This window comes from Manacus vitellinus, unplaced genomic scaffold (assembly GCF_001715985.3).
Source record: "Manacus vitellinus isolate BGI_N305 unplaced genomic scaffold, ASM171598v3 scaffold_5_pilon, whole genome shotgun sequence".
Taxonomy (NCBI): Eukaryota; Metazoa; Chordata; class Aves; order Passeriformes; family Pipridae; genus Manacus; species Manacus vitellinus.
This window is the reverse complement of record NW_021940682.1, coordinates 34030574-34057378: the sequence shown is the minus strand read 5'-3', so window position 1 is coordinate 34057378 and position 26805 is coordinate 34030574. Positions and strand designations below refer to the sequence as shown.

At 36.9% G+C, this 26805-nt stretch overlaps 1 protein-coding gene across 1 annotated transcript; it reads left to right on the top strand.

Annotated features, from left to right (window-relative positions):
- The first annotated feature begins 1701 nt into the window (after positions 1-1701).
- TBK1 (TANK binding kinase 1) lies at positions 1702-26805 on the top strand. The gene is made up of 21 exons (XM_018080787.3): positions 1702-1787; positions 2644-2764; positions 4602-4742; positions 5546-5675; positions 6243-6424; positions 7239-7399; positions 10288-10398; positions 12152-12331; positions 13783-13979; positions 15203-15261; positions 15986-16077; positions 16510-16611; positions 19159-19237; positions 20117-20238; positions 20345-20421; positions 20767-20806; positions 23068-23169; positions 23259-23355; positions 24382-24488; positions 24793-24864; positions 25634-26805. Exons 2-21 carry the CDS (start codon positions 2678-2680, stop codon positions 25683-25685), a joined length of 2190 nt encoding a protein of 729 aa, XP_017936276.1. The 5' UTR covers positions 1702-1787; positions 2644-2677; the 3' UTR covers positions 25686-26805.

Sequence of the window (26805 nt, the reverse complement as noted above, 5' to 3'; positions counted from 1 at the left end):
GAAATAGAAAGTTCAGCATTAAGTCTCATGACAGGACCAGTCATACAGTTAGAGCTATTTTTTTTTAATAAGAAGCTCTAGGAAGATATGAAAAGAAAACTTGCCATGCTAAGTGTTTAGCAAAGATCAGTTCTGAATCTGTCAGAGAATGGAAAGCTATTAAATTGAAGGAGGTCTAACATTAGAAAAGTTATTCAATCAAATTATGATAATTTGAAGATTAAATCTGAATGAGACTTTATGCCTTAAAAGTGAAGACTGCTGAAAATAATGTAGACTTTGTTATTATTATAAAAATATTATTTTGACAAATAAAATGTAATACAATACTGACTTTGTTTTGCTGCTGAATATGTACCCTGGAATTAGTATTGGCATATTTATGTATGTATTTTTGAGAGTGAAAAAACCCAGACCTTGATAATCCATTAAAACCTTGCTGGTTTGGGGTTTTTCTTAATATCCACTGAAAGTTATTGAGGCTCATCTGTCACAGACTTGTATTTTGACCTTCCTGCAAATTTAATTAGAAAGTAAGAAGGTAAAGGAAAAGAGATCATGTGCATAAGCTACCTCATCTTTATCACTTTGGGAAATTTAATAACTCAGTCTCTTATTAGGCTGCTAATTTTTTTTGTATTTGAATAGACATTGATGAAGAAATTCTCCACACTTTGTCTGCTTAGAAAAGATTAATTATGTTTCTTTGTCCTGGTATGAATCTAACACATGTTGCTTTGAAGTAAATGACAAAATACAGGTTTACTGGTAAAGTGCAAACTGGCTTCTTACAAGCAGGGTTTTAATTATGAGGATTTTTTTTAATTTGAAGATTTTACAAATTATTTACAGAGCAGGCTATGTGTTATTTCTTTGCATCACCTTTTCCTTACTTTTTGTGTCTGCATCATAGATAGTTCTTTGGCATTTACAGTAATTGCCAGCTGGGAGAAGTTATCTTATTCTATTATTACAAATTGTCTTGTCAGAGTTAACCAGGAATTGTAAGGGTTTGGGGTGTGGTGGTGGTGTGGGGTTTTTCTGGTTCAGATTTGACATGAAACTTTTCATCCCTTCTAGAGGCATTGAGAACTTTATCTGGATTTTACATGTGGTGTTGCTGCATGACTGAATTTATTTTAGAGTAATGTCAGGGCTTTGCATTGTGTCATTGCATTCTGTAGGGCACATGTTATTGCCTGGATATCCTGGGACTGCTTTGGAAGAAGCTTTGCATCTCCCATGGGTGAATAGCTAAATGAAAGTATGAAATCTGCAGTTGGAGAAATGTGTTCAAAGTCATGAGAATATGTGTGTGTCTACAGCGTAGCATGGGTGGGATCAGGAACAGTGCAGAGGTGGATGCTCCAGCTGGCTGCTGGAGCAGGATGGGCCAGTGGCGCTGCGGTGGCTGCTGTGCGGCTGTCTCCGCGCTGCTGCGGTGCACACCGTGAGGCTCCTGGTGCTGTCACCTTATGCACCAGGGAGCTCTCAGAAAGTGCCGGCCACCTTCTGGTAAGAAACGTGCGCAGGCAATTGTCATACCTCTTCCTCAGTAGTTACAGGAAAGGCTTCTTTGTTTGAGTATCAGCAGTTTCCTGTCTATTAACACAGGCACATGCAGTGTCCCCGGCCAAGCTGAGGAAAGACTGCTGCTGTAGGACAGTCCCCTGATCCAGTTGCCATTTTGCTCATGAGATTCTTTAGATTTGGGAAGCTGCGTCTTTGATTTTAGAGCCATTTGCTAAATTTAATGTCAAAATCAGTGCTTTAATTAAATGAAAAAGGTAAGGGTATTCACTCGCAGCTCCTGCTGTTTTGGCAAATGGGAAAATCTAGCACTTCTAATGTTTTGTTTTGTTTCAGTCATTTTAATTTAATCAAACTTTTTTTTTCTCCTTCTTTTGAATCTGTGAAAACCTGAGTATCTGACAGTTTACATTTCAGGAAAGGTAGGGAAACCAGGCTGTCTCTCTAGAAATGATGTGACTGTCTAATGTGAAATTTTAGAAATGAGAAAAATGTTCCTTAATTTCTTGCAGTAGTAATTGGTGGTTCTAGCAAGTAACTGAAAATACTTGCATCAATTGTGACTTTTATCTAACTCATGTAAAAATAGCTATTTGTGAGTAGTTAGTCCAGTTCCTTTACACTTGTACTGAAATGCAACTTCCAGAGCCAAAAGGATTTAAAAGATCTGTATACAGATCTGCTATGTCCATTCTTTGGCATATGTACAGAATAATGGAATTCAGTTACAGGTCTTGATTATCTTTAGAAGACCTTGTGCACATTTTTTTGACGCTTTTCTGTAGTTTTTGTTCCTTTATTGTTTAAACTTTACTGTGTACAAGAGGAAAGGGATTATAAAGCTTTCACTCTTCCAGTTGATTTTTCAAAGTTGGGGGAGTACAGACCTTAAATGCAGAGAGGTGTTGTGTCTATCACATTAGTTTTGATTGTTGGGTTTGGTTTTGTTTCCATGCTTCACCTCTTATTCCTCTGCTTGGTTGTTCTTAATTCTACATGTCTTTGCAGTTATGGTTGGGATTTGGTTTTTTATTTTGCCTTCTAATTAAAATAAGTCCCTTTCATGTATTTTACTAAATTGTAATTCACTGTATTGAATGCTTTGGTTTTAAGGTGAAAAAGAAAACTGTCTAATCAAAGAGCAGAGATGCAGAGCACTTCAAATTACCTCTGGCTGTTGTCTGACATTCTAGGACAGGGAGCTACTGCAAATGTTTTCCGAGGGCGACAGAAGGTATGTGAGGAATTACTAATCTAAGTAACATGTAAACTTTGAATTTTTTTGTATGTGAGTAGCTTCACAAAATCAACAAAAAAAGTTCAAGACTTAGGCCTAAAGCAGATGTATTCATACATAGTTTTTAATTTTTAATATTCGTCCATTGAATTAGAGTTCTGTCATCATTTCTGAGGATTTGTTTTTAATATTGAATTATGTGTCCTTGTAAAATACTACTGTGATTAATTCTTCATTCCTTTATTTTTCAGTTTTATGGAAAAAATAATCCTTGCCCAAGAATTTAAATAGGAATAAAAGACCTACCAGTTTTTATATGACATGAGTCTATGATTTATATCTTTGTTAAATTGTCTTTTTATTGTTTTTCCCTGTTCTTTTAAAACCTGTTATGGTGATTTTTATGATTTTGTACCATAAGTGAAATATTCTTACGGTATTGGATGAAATTGTTAGTCCTTGTCTGTAAGTCAGTGATTTGATGTCTAGGACACCATGTTCTTGGTGACATGCCTTGAGTAATCAGCGCAAAGCAGTACATTATTTTTGCCACGTAAATGATATACTGATGTGTATGTTGCAGCCTTACTGAGGGACTACAATGACCTTGCTTGTGTGGGTCATTCTATTTCTATAAATTTCACAGTGTGTCTCACAAAGCGAAGATCAGCAGGGTTGTGAAAGTGTGTTTCCTGATACTAACGATAGTCTGTGTGGAGTCAGTACAAGTGATTTATAAGCTACAGTGTTTCCGTCTTCCACATTTAAGTGTGAAACAACATAAGCAATAATTTAGCAGTTAATGTGCTTTCCTTGGTGAGTGAATTTCAAGGCAGAATGATTGTCCTGTAAAGTTTATGGTTTCATGGTTGCACCTCTCATCACCCTCACTAGTCTGAGCCTGTGACCTGTGGCTTATTGTCAGCAGGAGCAAGCTTTTACCTGGGCACCCATAGTGCATGTAAGTGTGCTGTACAACACACCTCATCTAAGCACAGGAAGGCTTTGTCCTTAGAAAGAGTCTGTTGCACAAGACTCTAATGTAAGCTTATTCCTAGAGATGGCACAGGGAGGGACTTTGCCCTAAGAGCAACAGGAGTTGCATCTTCAGCTGGTGCTGTGGGTGGCTGAGCAGGTTGGGACTTAGTCCCACTTGAGAACTTAAGTTTGATTAAGCTCACGACTCTGCTTCTGACACTTATTATGTGGGTTTGAACTGCTTCAGGATTTTGCATGAATGGTACGTAGTGCTTGAAACTGCCTTCTTTGAAGAGACAAAATACTAATTTATCACTATAAACAGAACAGTAAAGAAGAAGAGAACAACATTCAACTACTGGAAATTGTCTCTTAACTTAAGCAAGTCAAGATCCTCAGCTGTAATATGTGCTTGCCTCTCATTGATTTGTCTAAATAACTTACCTCTTGCTCAAAAAATATTTTTCAGCTAAGTTTATGGGTAATTCTTAAATGCGTAGCCTTTCTTGTGCTAACTGTTCTTTTTTTAAAAGCACTTAGATTTTTTTGAGCTAACGAGTTTCCATTCTACTAGTTAGTTTGCTTCTAGTCTATATTAAACTAAACCAATGTACACATGATTTTTGTAGTAGAATCTTAATTTTCACCTTCAAACAGAATAATATTTTGAAATATTTCTAGTCTGGTTCTGCTCATATGCAGAAGATCTCAAAGCGATTGGATAATGTCTACGTGACATTATCCAATATTTTACATTATACAATATTTATATTGTATTTATATTTATATTTATCCAATATTTATATTATACAATATTTTGCTTCTGTTTGATGAGTTGTTTGTTTGTTTTGAACAGAAAACTGGGGATTTGTATGCTGTAAAAGTATTTAACAGTATAAGTTTCCTTCGTCCTGTGGATGTTCAGATGCGAGAGTTTGAAGTATTGAAGAAACTAAATCATAAGAACATTGTTAAACTATTTGCCATCGAAGAAGAGGTAATGAATTGTTGTAGTTGTGATCTGAAATGCATGGACATAACCACAGTAACTCTTTGTTTTATCCTAACCTGTAGAGCATATAGTTAAATTTTTAAGGAATGGTAACATACATGATGATTTAAATACTCCAACCCAACCACCACCATTTTCTTCTTTTCTTTCTTTTTTGTTGTTGTTGCTGTTGAAAGAATACACTTGATTTCTGTTGGTGAAACACCTTCAGTGTTTAGGCAAAGGTTATGATTCTTCATCTCAAGAAGCCGCTGTCCTAAGCTTTATCTTGAATTAGGATTTGTAAGCTATATATGCCTATGAATATTTAATACATAGTGGTAGTTTAAGGTGTTTCAGTAATCCTGGCAATTTTACACTTTTGCTTTGCAACCAACTAGAACAATGACATAGGACATGTAAAACTGTATAACAGTATAAATTGCAGTAGTTGATCTAAAACTGAGAATGCTGAGATTAGTAAAGAGTAAAGAAGGACAGTTGGTTCTCTCAGCTTTTCTAGTGTGTAGTTTCTCATTTGTCCACCTATCAATACTGCTGTCAACCTGCTAAGTGCCTAGAACTTGAGGCTTTCTTAGTTTTTTCCCCTCTCCAAGGTGGAATACATGAAAAAATATAAAAATCCACCTGCACTTCTTTTGAAGATGATCACCAGAATGAGATTTTTGATATAGCTACAGACTTTCTTTTTCCTTTCTTTTTTGAAAGTAAGATCTTGTGGTTATATGTAATTTCTAATATTGGTGTCACAGTAGTCAGAGACTTAATATTTTTAAATTTTTTTCCAGACAACGACTAGACACAAAGTACTAGTTATGGAATTTTGTCCCTGTGGGAGTTTGTACACAGTTTTAGAGGAGCCATCTAATGCCTTTGGTTTGCCAGAGTCTGAGTTCTTGATTGTTTTGAGAGATGTGGGTATGTAGACTTTGCTCTTTAATTTTTTGATCGAAACAAACTCATACTTGTTTTGTTTATCTTGAAACAGCAAGAGATAAATTTACATGACTGTCAACTAATTGAACAAATTAATATGGTCATATGGAATCACATCTTTTATTTTTGTCTGTGTTTGTATAAGTAACTGCATTAAGAAGCCATTTCTGTTTAAAGCATTGATATAGTTCTTTTTTCTTTCTTTGTTTCAAGATTATTTTTCACACATTGAACTGACTTCTAGTGATAATTAATTTCAGAAGAGTAAATTAAAAAAATATAGTTTACCTGTGTTTACCTCTTACAAAACTTTCCTCTGTTACTTTATGGGAAAGATATTACTGAGAGCAAGAAATACTGTAATTTAGATGTTTGAAGGGGAAAAAACCCCAATCTCTGGTCATGGTCTTTTTGTTAATTGAGTGTCCCTTCTCATTCCCATTTCCCAAAGAGAACTTGTGTGTCTTCCTAGCATCAGTTACAATTCAGTGTTCGCACAGTCAGTGTCAAAATGTGTACATGAATTCTGTATTTTCTTTTTAATTGAAGTGGCTGGAATGAATCATCTCCGTGAGAATGGAATAGTGCACCGTGACATCAAACCAGGCAATATAATGCGTGTTATAGGTGAAGATGGTCAGTCTGTTTATAAACTTACAGACTTTGGTGCTGCAAGAGAACTTGAAGATGATGAACAATTTGTTTCTCTCTATGGCACAGAAGAGTATTTAGTAAGCCCTTATGATTTCATTTTCTCTTGAAGAAATGTTTGAACTCTGGGGTCCTTTGTGATTAGAGTTGAATAGGTGAAGGTCAGGCTGTTGGGAATTAGTGTTTAAGCCTTTGTATTATAATTGTTTCTATAACTTTCTGCTGGAGTTGTTCACCTTGGGTCATGCCATCTTCTGCTACTCTGAATACATTAGCCTTGAAATAATTTCCAGGTCCAACTTAAAATGTTGCTTTGTGTGAAAGGAGGAACAACAATATTCTAGTTATGAGCATCTTTGCTTTCATCTCTGTAGATAGTTTTTAGTTTGTGGTTGAACTACTTGGATGACATTAGATGGAGTTATGATTCACTTGACACCTTAGTTAACCAAAGAGAGGCAGGCAGAGAAGCATCAAGAACCTTAGGCATTATTTTCTTCCTGCCATGTTTTCCCACATGTGCACTGTAACAGATATTCTCCTCTGCTATGGATCTTTTTTCAGTTTGATTTCTGTTGTTTCAATATCATTTAGAGGAATACTGACTTTCTCCTCTTCTTTAGTGGTGTTTCATACTAGTAGTCACTGTTTAGCTGAACTTTAAAATATTTTTTGCAAACTTTTCAGTAAAAGTGACTGTCATACCTAGAACACTAGTGATAATCTGTCAGAATAGCTTAAGCAAATTCTGTGATACAAGCTAACTTTGCCTTTTGATTGAAGAGCTGAAAGTTTAGAATGACAGTTTATCCTGCTGTGAAAGGATAGACTGGGGGTTTGTTCTTTATATTGTTCATAAAGCAGTTCTAACTTTTTTTTTTCTTTTGTCTTTAGCATCCTGATATGTATGAGCGAGCAGTCTTGAGAAAAGAGCATCAGAAAAAGTACGGAGCAACAGTTGATCTGTGGAGCATAGGGGTGACCTTTTACCATGCTGCAACAGGGAGTTTGCCTTTCCGACCTTTTGAAGGACCTCGTAGAAACAAGGAAGTGATGTAGGTAATTTAGAAGGAAAATTTTATCTGTTGGTAAATAAAATCAATCTGTGAAATACTTTTTAGCAATAAATCCTACACATATATAGTAATAATTGAAACAGTGAAAATAATTAAGAAAAAATGTTCTTTAAATTTGTGATATAGCCCCAGTAGGAGCTGAGCCCCACACAGCTGTTCGGTCACTCCTCTGTAGTGGAATGGAGAAGAGAATTGGAAGAGTAAAAGTGCAAAAACTAGCAGGTTGAGTTAAAGACAGTTTAATAAGTAAAAAAATCCCAAAACAAACAGCAACCCTTGCCCCTTAAACCCAAAACAAAACCAAGAAAAACAAGTAACGCAGAAAACCCCCAGTTCCTCACGGCCAGCCAACTGATGCCCAGTCAGTCCCTGAACAAATGCTACCCTGGCAAATTCCAACCCCTGGCCTCAGCTTCTATTGCAGAGCAATATAGTGTGGAATATCCCTTGGACTCAGCTGTTCTCCTTTGTCTCCTTCCAGCTTCTTGCCTACCACCAGCCTACTCACTGGTGAGGCAGTAAAGAAGTAGAAAAGGCCTTGACACTTTGTAAGTGCTGCTCAACAATGACTAAAAACATGCCTGTGTTAATAACACTGTTTTGGTTACAAAGCCAAAACACAGTACCATACACTATGAAGAAAATTAACTCCATCTCAGCCAAAATCAGTACGAACATTCTGCTTCAACAAGGATTTTACTGTGTGGCAACTTAAGACCTGAATTAAGTATCAGAGCTTCCCCAAAAGACTGATGTTTTTTCACACATCTTTCCTTCAGCATGGCACTAGGCTGGTCTGTTGCAGTGTGGTGTATCATGGTTAGGCTTTGTGTACAAAGATTTGGGAAGGGCTCTACCCACATTTGCTACAAGCGTGCTGGTGGCTGAAGAGGCCAATGCGAGATATGCCCGTTGGCCGTGGTTAACCAACGGGGTGAAGGGTGGAGATGAGCTTTGGTTAGGCCACCTTTTCTAGGCCCCTCTCTGAGTGGAGCAAGCAGTGCTCTCCTTGAAAAAGGCTGCTTGGTCATTCAGGATGCTGCTGAAGGAGACTGTCATCTCTGGGGTCAGTCTCAGGTGACCAATGTCCTGAACTACCTGCATGCAGAGTTGGGTCTGCAGCTTCCAGTGCACCTTTCACCTGCTGTTTCATCCCTCACCTGTTGCTACAGGGCTTTACAAATGTGGGTATAACCTTTGGGCCTGCGTAATGGATTTTTTAGGTGAGACGCAGCATGTGCAAACTGGACCCACCCTTTAATCCTAAGGTTCATCTGCCAGGGCCGAGCGAGCTTGGATGGTGGCAGCGAGGTCCTCAGGATGCAGGTTTAATTAGCGTGTCCTTAGATGGGTGGCCTTACAGGGCTAAGCGAGCTCCATCTGCCCGGCTTTGGAATCAGAGTTGTCCTTCTCCTAGGATGACTGCCAGAAGGCTAGTGAGCCCATCCTGCCCATGGACATATTTTACTACAGGACTTCTCTCGCACTGCCCATCCCCGACCCTCCAAGCAGGACTGCCCTGTCCACCCTCCCGCCCGTCTGGGGTCCCCATGGCCCACTGGACCCCCTCCCACTCCCCCAAATTGGACTGGAAAGGCACACAAGGTAACAGACTAATAGCATAGGAGAGTTTAATAGTAGAGGCAACTGAGTTTAGTGCACAGCAATACGCTCAGGTGCCACAATTAACTAGAGTAAACATAGCCAAAGAGAGCAGAACAATTCAAGGGGCATTTTGAAAAGTTAATCTGAAGACAAGTTTCTTAGTGGGGATTCTTGATCTGCCCCTCACTTTTCTTTAGGCAGTCAGACACATTTCCTCAAAGGGAAAGAAATACAGTGTGGTGTATATAACTTGGATATTCGGGCAAAATTATGGTATTCTGAAATTGGCTTTCAGTGCTGTAAATTTTTGTTGTCCTTTAAATGATTGTCTTCCCAGGCAGTCTTGAAATGCATGCATTACCCATGAGACTAACATTTTAGTACAGTTGTGGACTGTGGCTGAAGATAACAGGGATAGCTTCTGAATGGGAAACAGAAGCTATGTCTATGGCATGATGACTGCATTGATTCCTATTTCATCTTAGTCTAGTTCTATTTTGTTGTTCTGTGTGTTGCATTTGAAAAATAAAACAAGGTGGTACTTGGGAGCTCTAACACACCAATAACATCTCTGTTACAGTATTCCTTGTAAAGCTGACTCCAGTTTTCTTAGTTGAAGAAATTTCCCATCTTGTGATTTTCCTGCAGGCACCCTTGTCATTGCTGCTGCTTGAGAGATAAGCAAGGAACATATCTTTTGTATGTACCTTGTCCTCCAAAAAGACAAAGCACAGCTGAAATTTTCTGTTGCAAAAAGCCTGTTGCTCCTGATTCATTTAATGAGAAGTTTGAGAAATACTGGCCTGTGCAGTACAAAATTAGACAATACTGAATTGTATCCAGATTTCTAGATGTTTCTTCTTTATCCCCAAACCACTTGGTGGTGGCTAAACTTCATCTCTTGCTGTGGAACATGCTAGAATTTAGTTATGTTAATGTCTAAGTTGAACTAAATTGACTTTGATTAATTAACACTTGTGAAAAACTTTGATTTTCTTCAGTATGCTGGAAATATCTCCCAGATTCATCCCCAAGCCCGAGGTAGACAAATTTGTTTCTCCAGCATAACTTTTCACTCTTTGCTCTTTTAGCACTGTTCTGTCAGCTTGTAAGCAAAACTTCAATTACTGCATCATCTACAAATTTAGGCCAACCTGTTGTTTAGATTTATATAATTGCTGGCCCTTTGAGGATAAGTTACTAGAGCTATATATGTGTAAGAGGTAGTAGTTGAAGTCTATTATTTTTGTAATGTTTTGCAGGTATAAAATAATCACTGGAAAACCTTCAGGAGCTATTTCTGGAATACAGAAAGCAGAAAATGGACCAATTGAGTGGAGTTGGGAGATGCCTATTTCTTGTAGTCTCTCAAAGTAAGTTTGAACTGTTCACAAAATGCTTCAGTGCTAATTGATTGCGTTTGTTGAATTATTTTCTCCGGATCGTGTCTTTGGAACAGAGATCTGATGCACCTTTTTTCTTCAAACTCTTCGGTACATCAGTACAGTCTGATATTAGGTTATCAAGTATCTTTTCTTCCAATCTGTTCAAATAGTTTTATGATTGCTAATTTACAAATTGGCACCTGAGAATTTGAAGTGGTATGAGTAGAAGAAAGATTATTACTGTATTTTCTCCACCTTCAGGAATGAATATGAAGAACCAATAACTTTGATGGCTCTCCCTTCTTGCAAGAATGTGGCTTAAGACATGACAAAGATTAGGCAGTAGGAAGGAAATGATAATAAAAGACAGTTCAGAGGCTTACTTTTTGCTAGGAAAAAGTCGCATCAGCACATTTTAACATTTAGTATCTTAAATTTTATCATCATATTTTTGCTTCATAATATTCAGTAGGAAGAGCCATGGAACATATAATCTCAGTATGACCTTAAAAACACCTCCCATAACCCTTTAACCTCTTTATCTTCCTGAGACTTCTTCAGTATTTTAAAGTTACTACTCTTTCATGGTAAGGAGGAAAATAAAGTCGTCTGTGAACCGACTCTAGAAACAAACTTTTCTGAAAGCCAAATATGTAGTTCTGTAAGAGGTGTAAGAGTCAAAGTCTGGTTTTTATCAATTCATTAGTTTACAGTGTACAGAACTTGCAATTTGTATGTATTTTTCATGATACTGCTCAGTTGTTTCCTCTGTTTATTCCATGTAATTGAACTGCTTGAAATAATAAAGCAGATTTTTTCATTAAACATCTGTTCACAGTAATATTTTTAAGTAGGATTTAAACAGTATTTACTGTTATAAGTTTAGTACTAAAGTGAGTTTGAGCACAGCACCCGCTGGCCTCTAAAGGGGTCGTCAGTGTGCTTGCAAGCCACTGGAGCTTGCCTCAAAATGTTACCAGTTTTACCACCGGTTTCAGGTTTGATATGTACATAATGTTAGAACTTGGGGGAAGTTGTTCGTGGTAACACCAGAGTAGGATGCATAAAGTTCCTTGGAATTCAGATACTCAAAGTAGAAATGCAAGAAATTTAAGCTGACCTTTCTCTTAGAATAGTACCGACCGTAAGGCAATAGTATGCTCATTTTTCTTTGTGGCATGTGAGCTGCATGTGTGGAGTACTTACTTAGCCCCATCTCAATCAGGATGAATTCTTAGTGTTGACTCATTTAAATAATGAGTCTTTGCTAACCCAGCTGATTTTGACTGAAAACAACATAGTGTGCTCACACAAGCAGCTCTGCCAGCAAACCATAAATGGCAGTAGCTTCCTTCAAAGTGATACACTGCGGTAAGTGCACATGTGGGATGAGCTGGGTAAAAGGCTACAGCAGTGATAAAAGGTGACCTTGGCTCTGCAGTCTAGACTTCTTTAATTGCATGTCATTTTTGCAGTGTCTGTGAAATTTGCCAAATATAAAGAAAAAACATGTGATAGTTGAGCCTAAAAAGGAAAGAGAGAGTTTGTGTAGTAATGAAAAATGATGGACATTACTGCTGAACATTTTGTTGCTCAGTAGAGGGGGGAAAAAAGGCACTGACCTTCAAGGGATAAGAGATTTGCATTCATGAGACAAGCCAAATAGAGTGTTGCAATAGGTTACAAGGTGAAAAGTTCCAAGTAGATCCAAGTTGTCTTATCTCTGCCTGGTGTCCTCTAGGGGTCTGCAAGTTCTCCTCACACCTGTCCTTGCGAATATTCTTGAAGCAGACCAGGAAAAATGCTGGGGATTTGACCAGTTTTTTGCAGAGACAAGTGACATACTGCACCGAATAATAATCCACATATTTTCGTTACAGCAGATGACCTTGCACAAAGTTTATATTCACAACTATAATACGTAAGTGTTCTCTCTCTCTGTTTTCATTACTGTGCTCTTATTCAGGCTAACAGCACTGTGACCTCAGATCACTGGTGTTACAAGTTCAGTAGCCTTTCCTTGGCAGTTTATCTGAGGAAGTGAAAGGATGCAATTATTCTGTGTGGTCACAGTGCATAGAAGCATGTTGACCAAAAATAAAAATAAAGTAATTGAATCAATGGATCTTAAACTTGGTCTTATTTATTGACAGAACAGAGACTTAATCCTTGACCTGTTAGCAATGTGTCTGTTTTCACAATGAAGACCAACTCATCCCACATTTGTATATGTTACTTATCTACAAAGTAATTTTCTACAGACTGTGTTCAGATCTCGCTTTTCTTATCTTGTTCTCAAGAACACAAAAGGCACACATCATCTCTATCTGATGCAAAACTCTCACAGGGGTTCTGAAGTGATAATTGGTACAGTTTAGGATCTTAAGTTATATGGGGTTCACTTTATGGCCATTAAGTGCTGATGTTAAAAGGTTTAAAGTGTACAAATATAAATGCCTTTTCTCTGCCTTATTACAGATAATACAGACCATATCTTATTCTCTAATACACGAACACAAATACTGTTATTTCATCAAATGTATAAATACAGTTCTGGTTTTTTTCAAGTTTTCTGTTCTGTCTTTTGTATTTTGAGAAAGCCCATATATTGTTTTTGCGGAGAAATCTTGCTTGTAGCTCAAGCTGCTCCTTTTACTTTATTTTTTAAAATTTATTTTATTATTATTATTTACTTTTATGATTATGTATGACCTAGCTGTAGTATTAAGAAGTGGTAGCGTACTGCTGCTGCACAGGAGGCAAACTGGTCCTTCCTGTGGTGGGTTTTTGTGGGTTTTTTTTGGGGGGGAGGGGGGTATAGTGTTACACATTCTTATGCCTTGTATCCACTGATTGCTGGAAATAGAATTCCAGAGTGTCTTCGGTCTTCCTTATCACTGTTGCTTTAGGAAACAATCTGGTTGTCTGCTAGCTTACAGGATGAATTTAATTTTTAAAATTTTTTTAACATGTAAAACACCAGACTTTTCTTTTGGAGGGACCATCCGTCTCCTCTGAAGAAAAGGGTATGCCTGATAAAACCTAAGTATGCTTCCTTCCCCTCATCTGCTGTTGCCTGTTTTTACTGACCTTCAAACCAGAGCAAGTTTGTTTACACAGACGTGCTTTGGAAAATCAGAGGTAGAAAGGAAGTTTGATATTTTGCAGGAAATAGCATTTATTTTTGTAACAGAGCAACCTGGAGCCTTAGGCAGCATGCTGCTTTTTTTCCTAGTTACAAGTCAAATGCTTTATGTGTAAAACCAGTTCTTAATTAATCAGAAGTAAAAGCAGTTTTTATTTAAACTCAGAATCTGAATTGTTGAACTATAGTAAGTCTAACTACTACTGAATATATTGTTTGTATTCCAGAGCTGCTATATTTCATGAATTGGTCTACAAACAGACAAAAATTCCATCTCAGAATCAAGAACTGATATATGAAGGTCGGCGTTTAATACTAGAGCCTGGCAGATTGGCACAGCACTTCCCCAGAACAACTGAGGAGAATCCTATCTTTGTATTGAGCAGGGAACCTGTCAACATTGTTGGATTAATCTATGAAGAAGGTATATATATGAAAGCAGTTTCCCCTTTCTTATAGCTATCTTTTGTAATCGTTTGGGTTATTTAATTTAATCGTTTTATGTCCGTTATGTCTTAGAAATAGCATTGGAAATTTTTCTTTGTTGATACCTGAAGTTCTAAGAAAGTGATCCAATGTTTTTCAAAACTTCTAAGTATCCAGAACATTTGAACAGAAACAGCAGGTGCTTGTAATGTTCCAAGGGCTTTGAACCTGAGCATTTGTGTGTTGAGATGTAGTCGTGCATATTAAGTTCTGAGTTTTTTTTTGAAGCATAGCACTTTTAACAAGTAGAAAGGAACATTATAGAAGGTAATTCAAAGATGGTTCTTTTGTTCCATTACTCACTAAGTGGAAAATCAGGTTTTGTTTATATTTGTCATGGCTATGGTTAGCCTTTCAGTTCCCAGAGAAGGTTTTAATAATTTACATTTACTCAGAAGATAAGGTAATGCTATAACAGGAAAAAAAAGAAATCAAGGTTTTGAATTTCTGTTTAACATTGAGAGGCTTATAGAGGAACCTATGCCAGAGCCCTTTTTTGTATGTGATGAGGTGGAGGCCATGGCTTCAGTTGAGAGATCAGTGTTGCTTTTGTCAATATGTCCTAAATACTGACTGCTCAGGCCAGCTGGCACTCACACAGAAGTGCTGAAAAGTGTGGGTAGGTGAGCTGTTTGTGGAAGGATCAACAGGGCCTTTATATTTTGTCAGAGCCTTCTGAGGGCTCTGAGCATGAGAACAAAGGAGATTCAGCTGACAGAGGCTACCAGAAGTTTAAAAAAGCTCTTTGGTGAAGTCCTGCCCTGAAGAGTCTCAGTGAAACTGAGCAGCCATGAGATAAAAAGAGAATGGTCTCTCATGCAGGCAAACAAAAGGCTGAAGCACAGAACTAAACAGTTGGCTTTCTCAACGGAGAGAGATTGCTAGTGGAGACCTGCATGAGATTTGTGCTGTGCAGCAAGTTCAAAAGTGAGTCTGTAAAAGGAAGTGAAGGTCAGTTTGCTGAAGATACCAAGTTATTAAAAGCATTTAAGACAAAGGCATGAGAACCACATGACATTAAAAGGCATTGCAGTAACAGATTAGATTAAAATCCATGTAGATACGCATAAAAACAGTGTACAGGGTGGGGAGGAAAAACAATCTGAACTTTTGAAGTCTTATGGAAAACAAAAAATTACAGATACGTGTTTTATATTTCAGTTTTACTTCCAAAAGTACATCAACGTTATGATTTGGATGGGGATGCCAGTATGGCTAAAGTGAGTAATTTTGATTTGATTTTATATACCTGACTCAGATAATGATACTGAGATGAAAGCTACTCAATTTTCAGATGAATAATGTTAATAAAACTATTTTAATATGCTAATGAGGATTTCTGATTGACAGAAATATATGTGTTAACAAAGGATCTAAAAGCGTATTAAAGCCTTACTTTGCGTACAAAGTATGGTTGTATATTTAAAAAAAAAACAAACAACAAACCCAAAGTCCAGTCTTCTAAATTTCAAGTGCTCTGTTATTGCATAATTCAGTGTTAGGGGAAAAGGAGCCTGACACTGTGGAGTCCTGAAGTAGCTAGAAGATTCATAACATCAGCTGTGATGATGCAAAATTTAATGTTAGAAAAATAACTGTCATTTTCTCTCAATAGAGAGGAGTCTCTAGGACTCTGCAAAAGGGTGGAATTTCTGTTACCTCTTAGAAATTTTCAGAATCTGTGGGGGACAAGTAGAGCATGTTTCATTCTTTTGGTCATTTTCGTAAAACTCCTGAACTGGAAAAACTCACTACCATGTTTAGCTCTGCCTCCATAATGAGTTGTCTCTGACTAAGGTTTAGGCCAAATTATGCATTTTAAAGCACCATCCTTATGTTGCTCTTTCTTTTATTAATCTGTTTTGCTTTGTTGTGATGTATTGACTTGAAGCAATAGTAAAGAGAATGCCAGATTAGTTCTTATGTTGCTTATTTTTTCTTCAGTCCGTGACAGGTATTGTATGTTATGCCTGTAGAGTTGCCAGTTCTTTGCTACTTTACCAGGAGCTGATGCGAAAAGGAATACGATGGCTAATGTAAGCAATTGATTGCATTTCATTGTGCCTTTTTTTTTTTTAATTGAGGTATGCCTTTATTATCAAAACATAATTCTGTGATCTCTCTGTCTTGGGAGGTTTTCCTTACTCCCTGAATATGAATAGGCTTTCTGAATTTTTTTCCTTCTTGCAGTTATTAGGGAAACAAAAATATTTTTTTTCTGACAATAAGGTTAAGCTCTTTGCAAATTCACTTTCTTCTGTGGATAAGTTAAGTTTAACCTCTGGTAACATGCAGGGACAATTGAACAACTTGCACAAGGTATCTTTATATGAGGATTATGTAATGCATTTCTAACTGAAAGCAATTCCTAGTGATAGTTATTACTGCAGGTATATTGTTCTATTACTGATTGCTAGTAGGATGGCAGTTGAATGCTTTTGTTATGGACTAATGCTTCACTTTTTTAGTGAAGTAATCAAGGATGATTACAACGAAATGGCTCATAAAAAGACAGAGGTTGTCATCAGGCTGGATTTCTGCAGCAGAAACATTGAAAAAGCTGAGAAAATGTGAGTAGAAGCACTACACCAAATTCATTGATTTTTGCATTATCATTTTTAGTGACAATAGTATTTCAAGTTATGGTTATTTGCAGGGGTTTTGCGTATAAAAATTAAATTTGAATCAGCATGGATTTTCTGATGGCAATGACTTAAGCAAATTTAGTTGTATGCTTTTACTCAGAGTATTAATTTTGCTGCTTAACCTAGTGAGAACAAATAATTACTATTGAGTAGTAATTGTGTGTGTTCTTTTTCTCTTTTCTTCTCTGACTCAGCTCATTTGCTGTTGTTGACTCTAGAAGCTATAGTAAAGCCTGGACAAAGAATTGAGTAGCTTTCCTTTCACTAGTGCTTTTGTCACGGAGTTTGGTTGTGTATGACATTAAATACTGCCCCTTTCACAGCTTTAAGACCATAGCATGTTCTGCATGGAAGAAGTTTTATTGTTGAAATATAACATAGAGCAGCTGCAAATGAAACCAAACCCACCCCTCACCCAATTTAGAAAGAAAAAGGTAAACACCCCCAGAAGACAAAGCTGCATTAGGATATCACTAGATCACGGTGCATGCTTGTAGCACACCAGAAATAAACTGCACAGGAAATTCTACATCTGTCGTTATTTTAAGTGCTTGACCATTATTTCTACCTATTTTGGCTAATTCAAATGGAGAGGTCTTTATCACAGAATCTTAATGTTGCCCATATGGACCCATTTATGTCTCTATAGCAGAAAGATTTTTAGAGCTCTTCCTGTAAAACTGACACAATTTATAATTAGGCAACTAAAGAATTGTCTTTTAGCATAAGAGACCTCCAGGTTTCAAAAGATCAGAGAAGACACTTATTTCTCTTGTCTTTCATGTTGAGGAAGCAAATGTTTTCCATTGGTCAGACCGTTCTGCCCTACCTCTCTCAGTCAGGTCCTAGTTGAAGGAGATAGGATTTCACTGTTCAGTTCTCTCTCCAAGTATCATTTTTTCTCTCCTCTTACTTTTGTTTAGTCTTCAAATTCCACTCAATGTCCACTTTACAGTCACATTCTTTTCCACTTTTAAAGAATCCTCACAGTGTTTTGTTCAGTCTTTCCACAAACTAGCAGTAGCTCTGTCTTTGAGGTGTTTTATGCAGTCTGATATGAACTTCAAACACCATCCCTTCTTAGGATTCTCCTATGGGTGTAGTTATCCTATGCAACCTAGTGGCAGTCTTGCCCAAACGCTGTCTTGGTCATAGGATGATTAGTGCACACATCTATAGCCAGTGGGTTTTCAGAGTAGACTTAAGAATAGACTTAAGCCTGTTGGAGCTGCTAATGCATGTGCAAATTGAACACCTTGTACGTAGTAATTATGGATACCCAAGGATTTGACAGATTTGCTCTGTGTGTGCCAAACATACCTTAAAACCCAACTGTGTCGGTTTATATTTGCTTCAGAAAAAAAACCAAAAACACAACAGTGAAACTAGTGAAGTTGGTAGCTAGCAAGGTAACAGTATACCTGTGTAGCCTAGTTACAAATCATTAAGGTGGTAATCCAAATGCCTCTTCAAGCCAGTTTCCACTAGTTGGCAGGGCTGGTTTTTGTTGAACTCTGTGTTTGGTTCATGTAGTTTTTTCCTTCATTGTGCCAGAAGGAAGCCCCTTAGAGCTCAGAAGAAACAGTGTAGGTTCTCATTTGTAACTCTAGTGCAGCAATGTGAAAAAAATTGTTCATTTATGAACGGGAGTAGTTCTCATGTTGAACAGGAATGTGTTTGCATTCATCTTTTGGCCTCAAGAAAGGGCAGGATTTTCAGGTTTTTGACTTCAGAAGACTTTTATGGGGCTAGCAAAGGACATGTCCTCTTGTTTGTCCTTCCTTTTCAAGGCTATGCTTTGAAGCATGACAATGCAAAGTTTTTATTTTAAAAGATAAATGAAGTATTGAACTTGAGCAAAGTATGTATTTTTGAAAGCAGTTGAACTGGTTGTTACTGTATTTTTAAAAATAAAAGGTACCTGAGACTCAACAGGAAAAATATTGTCCTGAATAAGTTGGCACTTAAGCTATGGTCATATGGAAAGCATCAGTATGAACAGATGGTCTTACTATCCCATCCTTTAAACTTTCAGTAGCACAGCCTTTCCAGTAAGTTTCCTTAGAAAAGCATTTTGGTGCACTGAAGTATTAGTTTATGTGTCATTGACTACTTTAAGTAACTTTAGTTTGGTAACATTTCAAAAGTTATTTGATTAAAGGAAGTAGTCCTCCACTTCCTGTGAAGTACAAGTAATGAGACTAGACTAAAGAATTCAGGAATGGAAGCTGCAAATTTCTTTTTTACAGTTCCAACATAGGAAAAAAACTCAAGGAATATTTTTTTCAAAACTAAAATATTTCTATTATTAAGGGCTGCATAACATTGTCAGTGTTTCATGGTTGTTGTTTCACAGAGTCTGTATTTTATAGACAAGAAAAGGCGGTTATTGTTACAGCCTGGATTCAAAAAGTATTTGAGTGTGTTCACTGCTTGTCTTTTTTCTCTAACTGTGGTTTTTTTGGTGGTCAGATATGAGAATTTGATGCAGATCAACTTGGAAGCATCAGAAGTGGATGAAATTTCAGAGATACACACAAAGCTGTTGCGTGTAAGTATCTTACAAAGATTCTGTGTCATTCTGAAAATGGTGTTTCTAAAGAAAAAGCCAAATACATGATAACACAGGTTTCTGTGAAAAACAACTCTGAATTTTCAATGTAATTTCTAGACTGCCCAGTTGTTGTTAAAATGTCCACAGTAATGTGAATATCTTTCTGAAAACAGGGTAAAACCTTTTATATTAGCTCAGTATAGTGAAAATAAGTTCCTGAAAATACAGTCTCGTTTTCTAAAATACCCAAGTAAAGAATTATAACCTGGAAATATATTTTACTTTGCTGTTATTTTCCCTTTCCTTAAGAAATTCTTAACTACTTTGTTGGCTTTCTAAAATGTTACATAGACAAACACACATCAGAGTGATCTGATTTGAAATGCGCATGATGTTTCCAGACAAGTAAGGAAAAATTGAAAATAATTTTACACACTGGTGTCCTGGGAGCAGGTATAAAGTTCTTCATTGTAAAAGCAAAAGGTGATGAGTGCATTTTTATTTTGAATGTTGTATGAACTGCAGAGAAAGGAAGGTATGAATTATGTGGATAGTCCATATATGAATTCTTAAGGAACCAAAAGAACAAGTGTAGAAGTAAATCAGGGATATATGAAAGGTTGAAACTTACTGTTGAAAGATAATAAAATTTAACTAAATTAACAGAAATGCCACCATCAGATAAGATTCTTTCTTTAATAATACCATGCTTTATTTGCTTTTAGAAAAGCCTAGGCAGATAATTGGACTTATTTCTTTAATGGAGATCATTGAAATGAATGGGTCTATAGTATTAATGTGTTTGGACTCAAGTAATCCTTGAGTAATTTTTCACTTTATCTAGTGGTAAGATTGAATTTTCTTGCTCTTATGTAGCTCTCCAGCTCTCAGGGCACAATAGAAACTAGTCTTCAAGATATCAAAGCCAAACTCTCTCCTGGTGGTTTACTAGCTGATGGCTGGGCAAATCAGGAAGGCATGCATCCAAAAGACAGAAAGTGAGTAACTGTATTTATTGGTTACATTGAGTTGAGGTTCATAAAACTCATTAATAGGTACTTGAGTTTATGTGTTAAGTCTCATTTTCTTCTTTTGTCACTCTAGTCCAGAAAGGCTGCAGGCGCTGCTATCTTCCATCACAGACATTTATTATCAGTTCAAAAAAGACAAAGCAGAACGAAGTAAGTAACTTATTTGACTCACTTTAACAAAAAATGTAATGTAAAGGACAGATCAGTCTTTGTTTGACTAGGATATTTGTGGTAGGTATGGAGAGTTAGCCACAGTGAATATGTCTGTTGGTCTTTCTTTGTGTGATATCATCTTAAAGCCCGTATGAATGAAACACCTCTATTAATATCATAAATTTCAATTGCAAGACTGGAGAGGAGGAAAAAAAGTAAGTGACCACTTTTACCTATCAGGAGAAGGAAACTGTATAGGAAATGGGTAAACTCAGTTGACTTTTGCATAAATACAGCTAACAGAATTGAACTGGTAATGTCTGTCATCTGCTCTGATCCTAGGGCTTCCCTATAATGAAGAACAAATTCACAAGTTTGACAAGTAAGTTTTGAAGTTAACTTTGGGAAATACCATGATTACTTTCAGGTCCTTCAGGTACTCTTGCCAGTAACCTCTTCCGCTGATTTTTATTGTAAATTATAACCTCTTTAGGATTGCTTTGTAAAAGACTTATTTTAACTATCCTAAAACATAGAGGTGCCAGGATATGATATGAGGTGCTTTTTAGCTGTGGCATTTCTTCACTGATAGGCCTTCTAAATGTGAAATACCTGTTCATTATCTGGGCATAACTGTTATATAGGAAGTACACTTTTTCTCCTGGTTTTTTTCAGGGAGGAAACAGCCCTCAGTAATTAAAGTTACAAAGAGATAATTTTCTGCAGATAAAAAATGTAGTACTAGCTGAATGAAATTCTAGCATGATTTAATCTTCCAGGAAATATAGCTTGAAAAATAAATTTTAATGCAGTTTTCCATGCCTGTTTAAAATTGTCACTTATGAGAAGTGGCCACATTAAGTGTCTTTGTGTAACCTGAGTGTCTAGACTCCCATTAGGCTCCACTGACTCTATACTGCTACACTTGGTCTCAGGAACGATTTGGTTCCTCATACACAGTTTCCCTATGCCATTTAAGTTGCCCTAAGGTATTTGAGACAGGCAGGTAGGACACAAGTCAAATGGGTAATCTAAACCTTTCTGGACAGATGGTCATAAGCAGGGCGGGGTATCCTTTTTGGAGAAGAGAGGGTTGCATGGAGACCCTCATGGCAGCCTTCCAGTAGCTGAAGGGAGGCCTACAAGGAAGACAGAAAGGGAGTCTTCATCAGAAACTGTAGTGATAGGACAAGGAATAATGGCTTCATACGGAAAGAGGGGAAATTCAGGTTAGATATATTGAAGAAATTCTTTACTGTGAGGGTGGCGAGGCACTGGAACAGGTTGCCCAGAGAAGTTGTGGCTGCCACATCCCTGGCAGTGTTCCATGAGAGGGACATTGGTGATCTTTATGGTCTCTTCCAACTTAAGCCGTTCTATGATTCCATCTCAAATTGTGCTAGATGCTTATATATAATTATTCTTCTAGTGGCTGGTCAGTTGAGTGGTTCCCTAGACTTTTCTAGTGCTATATGAATTTAGATACCACTTCTGTAATTCTCTAAAATGTCTTGCTCTTGCTACCATGAGTGTGGCTTCACTAATGACTACAGATAGAAAGCTGCTATGCGGAGGGCACTGTTTTCTCACAAGCATGCCCCTTGATTTTCCCACAGTGAAAGCTAAATTGTTTAACTGGAAGCAGAAGAGAGATTTTTCTACTACTCAAACCATGTCCTTGCATACTTCAAATAAATAGACTTCATTTTCATGGGTTTGAATACTGGTATATTTTCTACTACAAGTGTCTCCTTGAGATTGATTGTTCAAGTTTATTTGAGATCCTAGGTACCTCTTACTTTACTTGATTCACCTCAGAGAGAAATGGCAGTAGTTTTTGTTAAGGACTGTGCCCTATTAGCAGCAGGAGCTGGCCTTTGTAATATTTACCTCTAAGCAGACAAGAGAGCAGCACTCAATTAGAATTTTTTTTTCTAGTTAAATGATAGGTATGCATTCCTGATAACAGTCCAGCTACACTCTAGCAAGAATTTAATTAACCAGTAGCTATCATGCAAGACTTAATGAAATACTAGAAACAGACTGTAGTGTCCCAGTATCCCTTAGTTTCACTTACTGGTTCAATGCACAGCATGGCAAGGCAGTTACACTGGGATTACTGTCTGCTGCACTAACCAGAACTGGGTTTTGTTTTGCTTTCCTGTCCTTTTCCGCCTGTGTTTTTCTCTTGTCATAAATTTAGACTGAAACAAAACTCCTGTTCTTTTTCTTGCATATATGTTACTCAGTGCAAAGGATTATTCATATATACTGGAAGTTCCAAGTATCTGCAGTAGGCAAATAAGAAATAATGAGGATTTCTGTCCTTTCTATTTAGAATCCCTTTTCCTTAAATATACCAGCTTGGGTAAATACTAACTCCAAGAAGACATCTGACTATTTGTTCTTAACAAATAATTGCAACTAAATGCTTCAAATAATTCTCCCTGCTAGGGAATGTTTTTGAGACATAAACTGTCAGTTCCTATAGGATGTTGAGTTCTTACACATTGCCACAGGATGAATAAAGGTGGCTGAACAGATTTTTAGTTCACAAATCTCTTTTCCAAATTTCAGAAAGTAGGTTAGAAGAATGGGTTCTCAATGCAGTACAACACTGTTTTGGTTGTTTCTGTGTTGCAGGCAGAAGCTGTATTTGCATGCTACAAAAGCCATAGCTCTTTTCAAAGATGAATGTGTCAGCAAGTATGATACGTTTTTGGACAAAGCTGAGGACTGGACAAGGCAAGCTATTGATTTCTTTAATACTTGGTATTATTCACTGTAGCACTGTTATACAGGCAGCTCTTTAAAGCAAACTTTTTTTCCCTTAGGAAAATGCTTCACACAAGGAAACAGTTACTGGCTCTCACCAACCAGTGTTTTGGTATTGAAGAAGAGGTGTCCAAATACCAGGACTATATAAATGAGGTAGAATGCTTCAAAGTTATGTGAAGTATTTGCATAGATAAAAGACTTGCACATATTTTAATGTCAATAGTGTTTATAGTGAGTCTTATATTAATGCAGTTGTATTAAAATACAGGGCTTCATGGATGCAGTGTGTGGTCTCTAGTAACTTCATTGCTGATGTCAGAGTGGACTAGAGAGTGGTGTTATTATTTGAATCATGACAGTTTTGGAGTTTGGGGGGGGGTGGATTTGGGGCGGGAGTTTGGCAGGGTTTGTGGTTTTTTGCTGATTTGTGTTGGGGTTTTTTTTGGTAATGCTGGCATTTCTCCCCAAAAAAATCTGTGCAAATGGATGTGGTTTCATTGAGAAATGTTCTGTGCAACTGTTACCATAACATTATCTGAGGACCTAGAGGATTATCTTAATACTCTTATGGAGCATAAAAACACTACTTCCATAATTAAGATTTAGGGGATATATGCTAAAGGATATAGGTTATACTAATGCTGCTGGTGACATGAAAGAAACTGTTTTGTTAAAATTTGGGCATTGACTCTGCAGGATGCAAGCTTAACAGAATTACCTCAAAACTGAGAGAATTAGAGTATTTTCATGTGGTAAAATTATTTTTTAGAGAGGTAAGATAAATGAAAGAAAAGCACTGGATAAGTTTAAAATCAGTTAAGTAATGGTGAAGAGCAGCATTTTACTTCTTATTTGTATTTTAGTAGCACCACCAAAGTCACTGTTATGATCCTGCTGCCTTAGGATATTTACAAACATAACAAATATATAATACTTCCTTTTGAGAGTTTATTGTGAGAGTTTTAGACAAGAAGATGGAACAAATCAGGGAACTATAAGTTGTGTCAATACAAAACTTGCCATGATCATCTCAGCTTGAGAATATCAGCCACCTTAGTACTGTAATGATTTTATCAGGTATCATAGCAATGGAGAATTTAAAGAAGGATTTTAAGGTGGGCATCAAGATATACATGACAACTTATATTGTAACTTAAATTTCCTGTTTATCTGTTACAGTTACAAGATGCTCTGCCACAGAAAATGTTTGCAGCTTCCAGTGGGATGAAACATACAATAAATACAGTCTATCCAAGCTCAAACACATTAGTGGAAATGACCCTTGGGTAAGAATTTCTTAATGGCATTGATGTAATATTGTATACCTTCTATGCAGGGAAATAGAAAAAAAAATAGGTGACTTAGTGATTGCTGTATTAAGATCAAGAATTTTATATTGCTGAAGTGGTGGTACAGATTTGCAAGTGAGTAAGGGACAGCACTAGTTTATCTTTTGGTAAATAACCAACTGTTATCTGTCCTTATTTTGTATGTAATGGCAAGTTGCTGAAAGCTGCGTGGTGGTGAGTGATCAGAGCAGGTAACTCCATATAAAAACTGTAACCTCTCTTTTGCTTCTGGTTACTACAGTATGAAGAAACTAAAGGAGGAGGTGGAAGGTGTTGTTAAAGAGCTGGCTGAGAACAATCACATTTTGGAAAGGCAAGCAATTGTTATCCCTTTTGGGGCTGATACTAAAACAGGCTTAATTTGGTACATTTTGTAGATCCAGAATTTAAACTGAGGGACAATTCTATAATGTCTTTAACTGTGAATATATTTTGAACTATTGAAATGAGGTGTAACAAAAAAAAATTATTCAAACCCTTGGAACATTGCTGTGAAATCATTCTGACATAGCCATTTTTGTGGCATTTTTGTTTCATGTTACTTAGGTTTAACTAATAAAAATATCTGTTGCATAGACAGATCAGTCCTGAATTTGAACACTGTTGCAGCAATCCAGTGATGTCTTTTAACTCCTGGCTTTTAGACATTATTTTTAACAACTGTGGAATTCTACCAATCTGAATGAATGATTTTGCAGTTTTCAGATTGCTTAAATAAAGCGAAGAGGCAAACATTTCTTATAATCCTGTGAGAGGGTGTTGTTGTTATCACATACAGATTGACTTTGCTTTTTTTCTGTGATGATGATAAAATATATAAAAATAACCATCTCCTGAAAGCTCCATGGTAAGTTGCTGGTAGAGCAGAGTTTAGCTTCAAGATGAATTAGTTATATTTTGTTCCCCGCCCCCAGTCCCATACTTGGACCAAAGCATCCTCTCTTCTCTCTTTGCATGTACAAAAGTTAGGTACAAATGCCTCTGTTGGCATGTGGCAAGGGAAAGGATACCCCACTAATGAATTAAAGGTTGATTCTATAATCTAGTCAACCACCTAAAAAAATACTATTTTTTTGGTTTAGATTTGGTGCTTTGACTACGGATGGTGGCCTGCGGAACGTGGACTGTATCTAGCTTTCAAAGGACCGGAAGAGGACTTGTAAATTTTTTCAAAGGGAAAAAAGTACTGTTGGGACATTTAAAGGCAGATAATAAATCTGTATCTAGGGTTTTTTCCTTCGACAACTGTAATATTAAAAAAAATGTAAATATGTATAAGATGTAAATATAAAAGAAATATATATCTTTTCTTGGTCACTTTTAGGATAGAATTACTTCTGGCAGGGAATTGAGCCCCTTGGAGGATTTCTGAGAAAATCCTAAAGGAAAAGGTGTTGTTGATGAAATTGACCTTTGTCTGCTTTGAATATTGCCTTTTTTTTCAGAATGCAGTTTGGTCTTCGCTGCAAGAGGACTTGGAGAACTCCAGAACACCCTTGTATAAAAGGTGTTTTAGATTTCCTTTAACAACTACTAGTCTAGCTGAATGATTTTGATCATCACAGAACATGACAAATGTTTTAAATGAGATGTTTTTAAATGAGTGTGAGAATAGGGACTAAAAGCGCATAGGACAGAGCGGAAATGCATTTCTCTTTCCGTCACATCTAAACTGTTAGTTCACTTCTACTTGAGAAAGAAAACTCAAAATATTTTTTTAAGCTCTCTCCATATTTAGTGCCATGTTGTCTGTAATCATTTGACTGCTCTCTATATGGAAGTTTTGCAGTCCAGCATGTCAGACTGAATGTCAAAATTCCTTTTTTGGAGTACAGCACTTTAAGAATTTCCCTGTAATCTTATTGCTCACCACAAGAGAAGCGGGTTCTTAAAATAGCTTTTTCAGGATCTTGTTTGCAGGTATAATTTTTAAAAAAAGGTTAAAAATTTATAGGAGGAGAATTTGTGGGTAGTCAGTAGACTGGATAGCATCATGCTTCAGTAGTAACTGAAAATTGGAAAAATAAATTACTGGTCTAGATCTTGAAAAGGGATCACCCCCACTGCTGAGTTATGACTGAGATATCAAACTCAGATGGAAAATTTAGTAAGACTCTATATTTATTTTCCAGCATGAGTAGTTAGTACTTTCAGTATCAGGAACAGTGTGGCCAACACAATCCAGGGAAGTGATCCTTCCCCTGTACTCAATGCTGGTGAGGCCACACCTGGAGTACTGTGTCCAGTTCTGGGC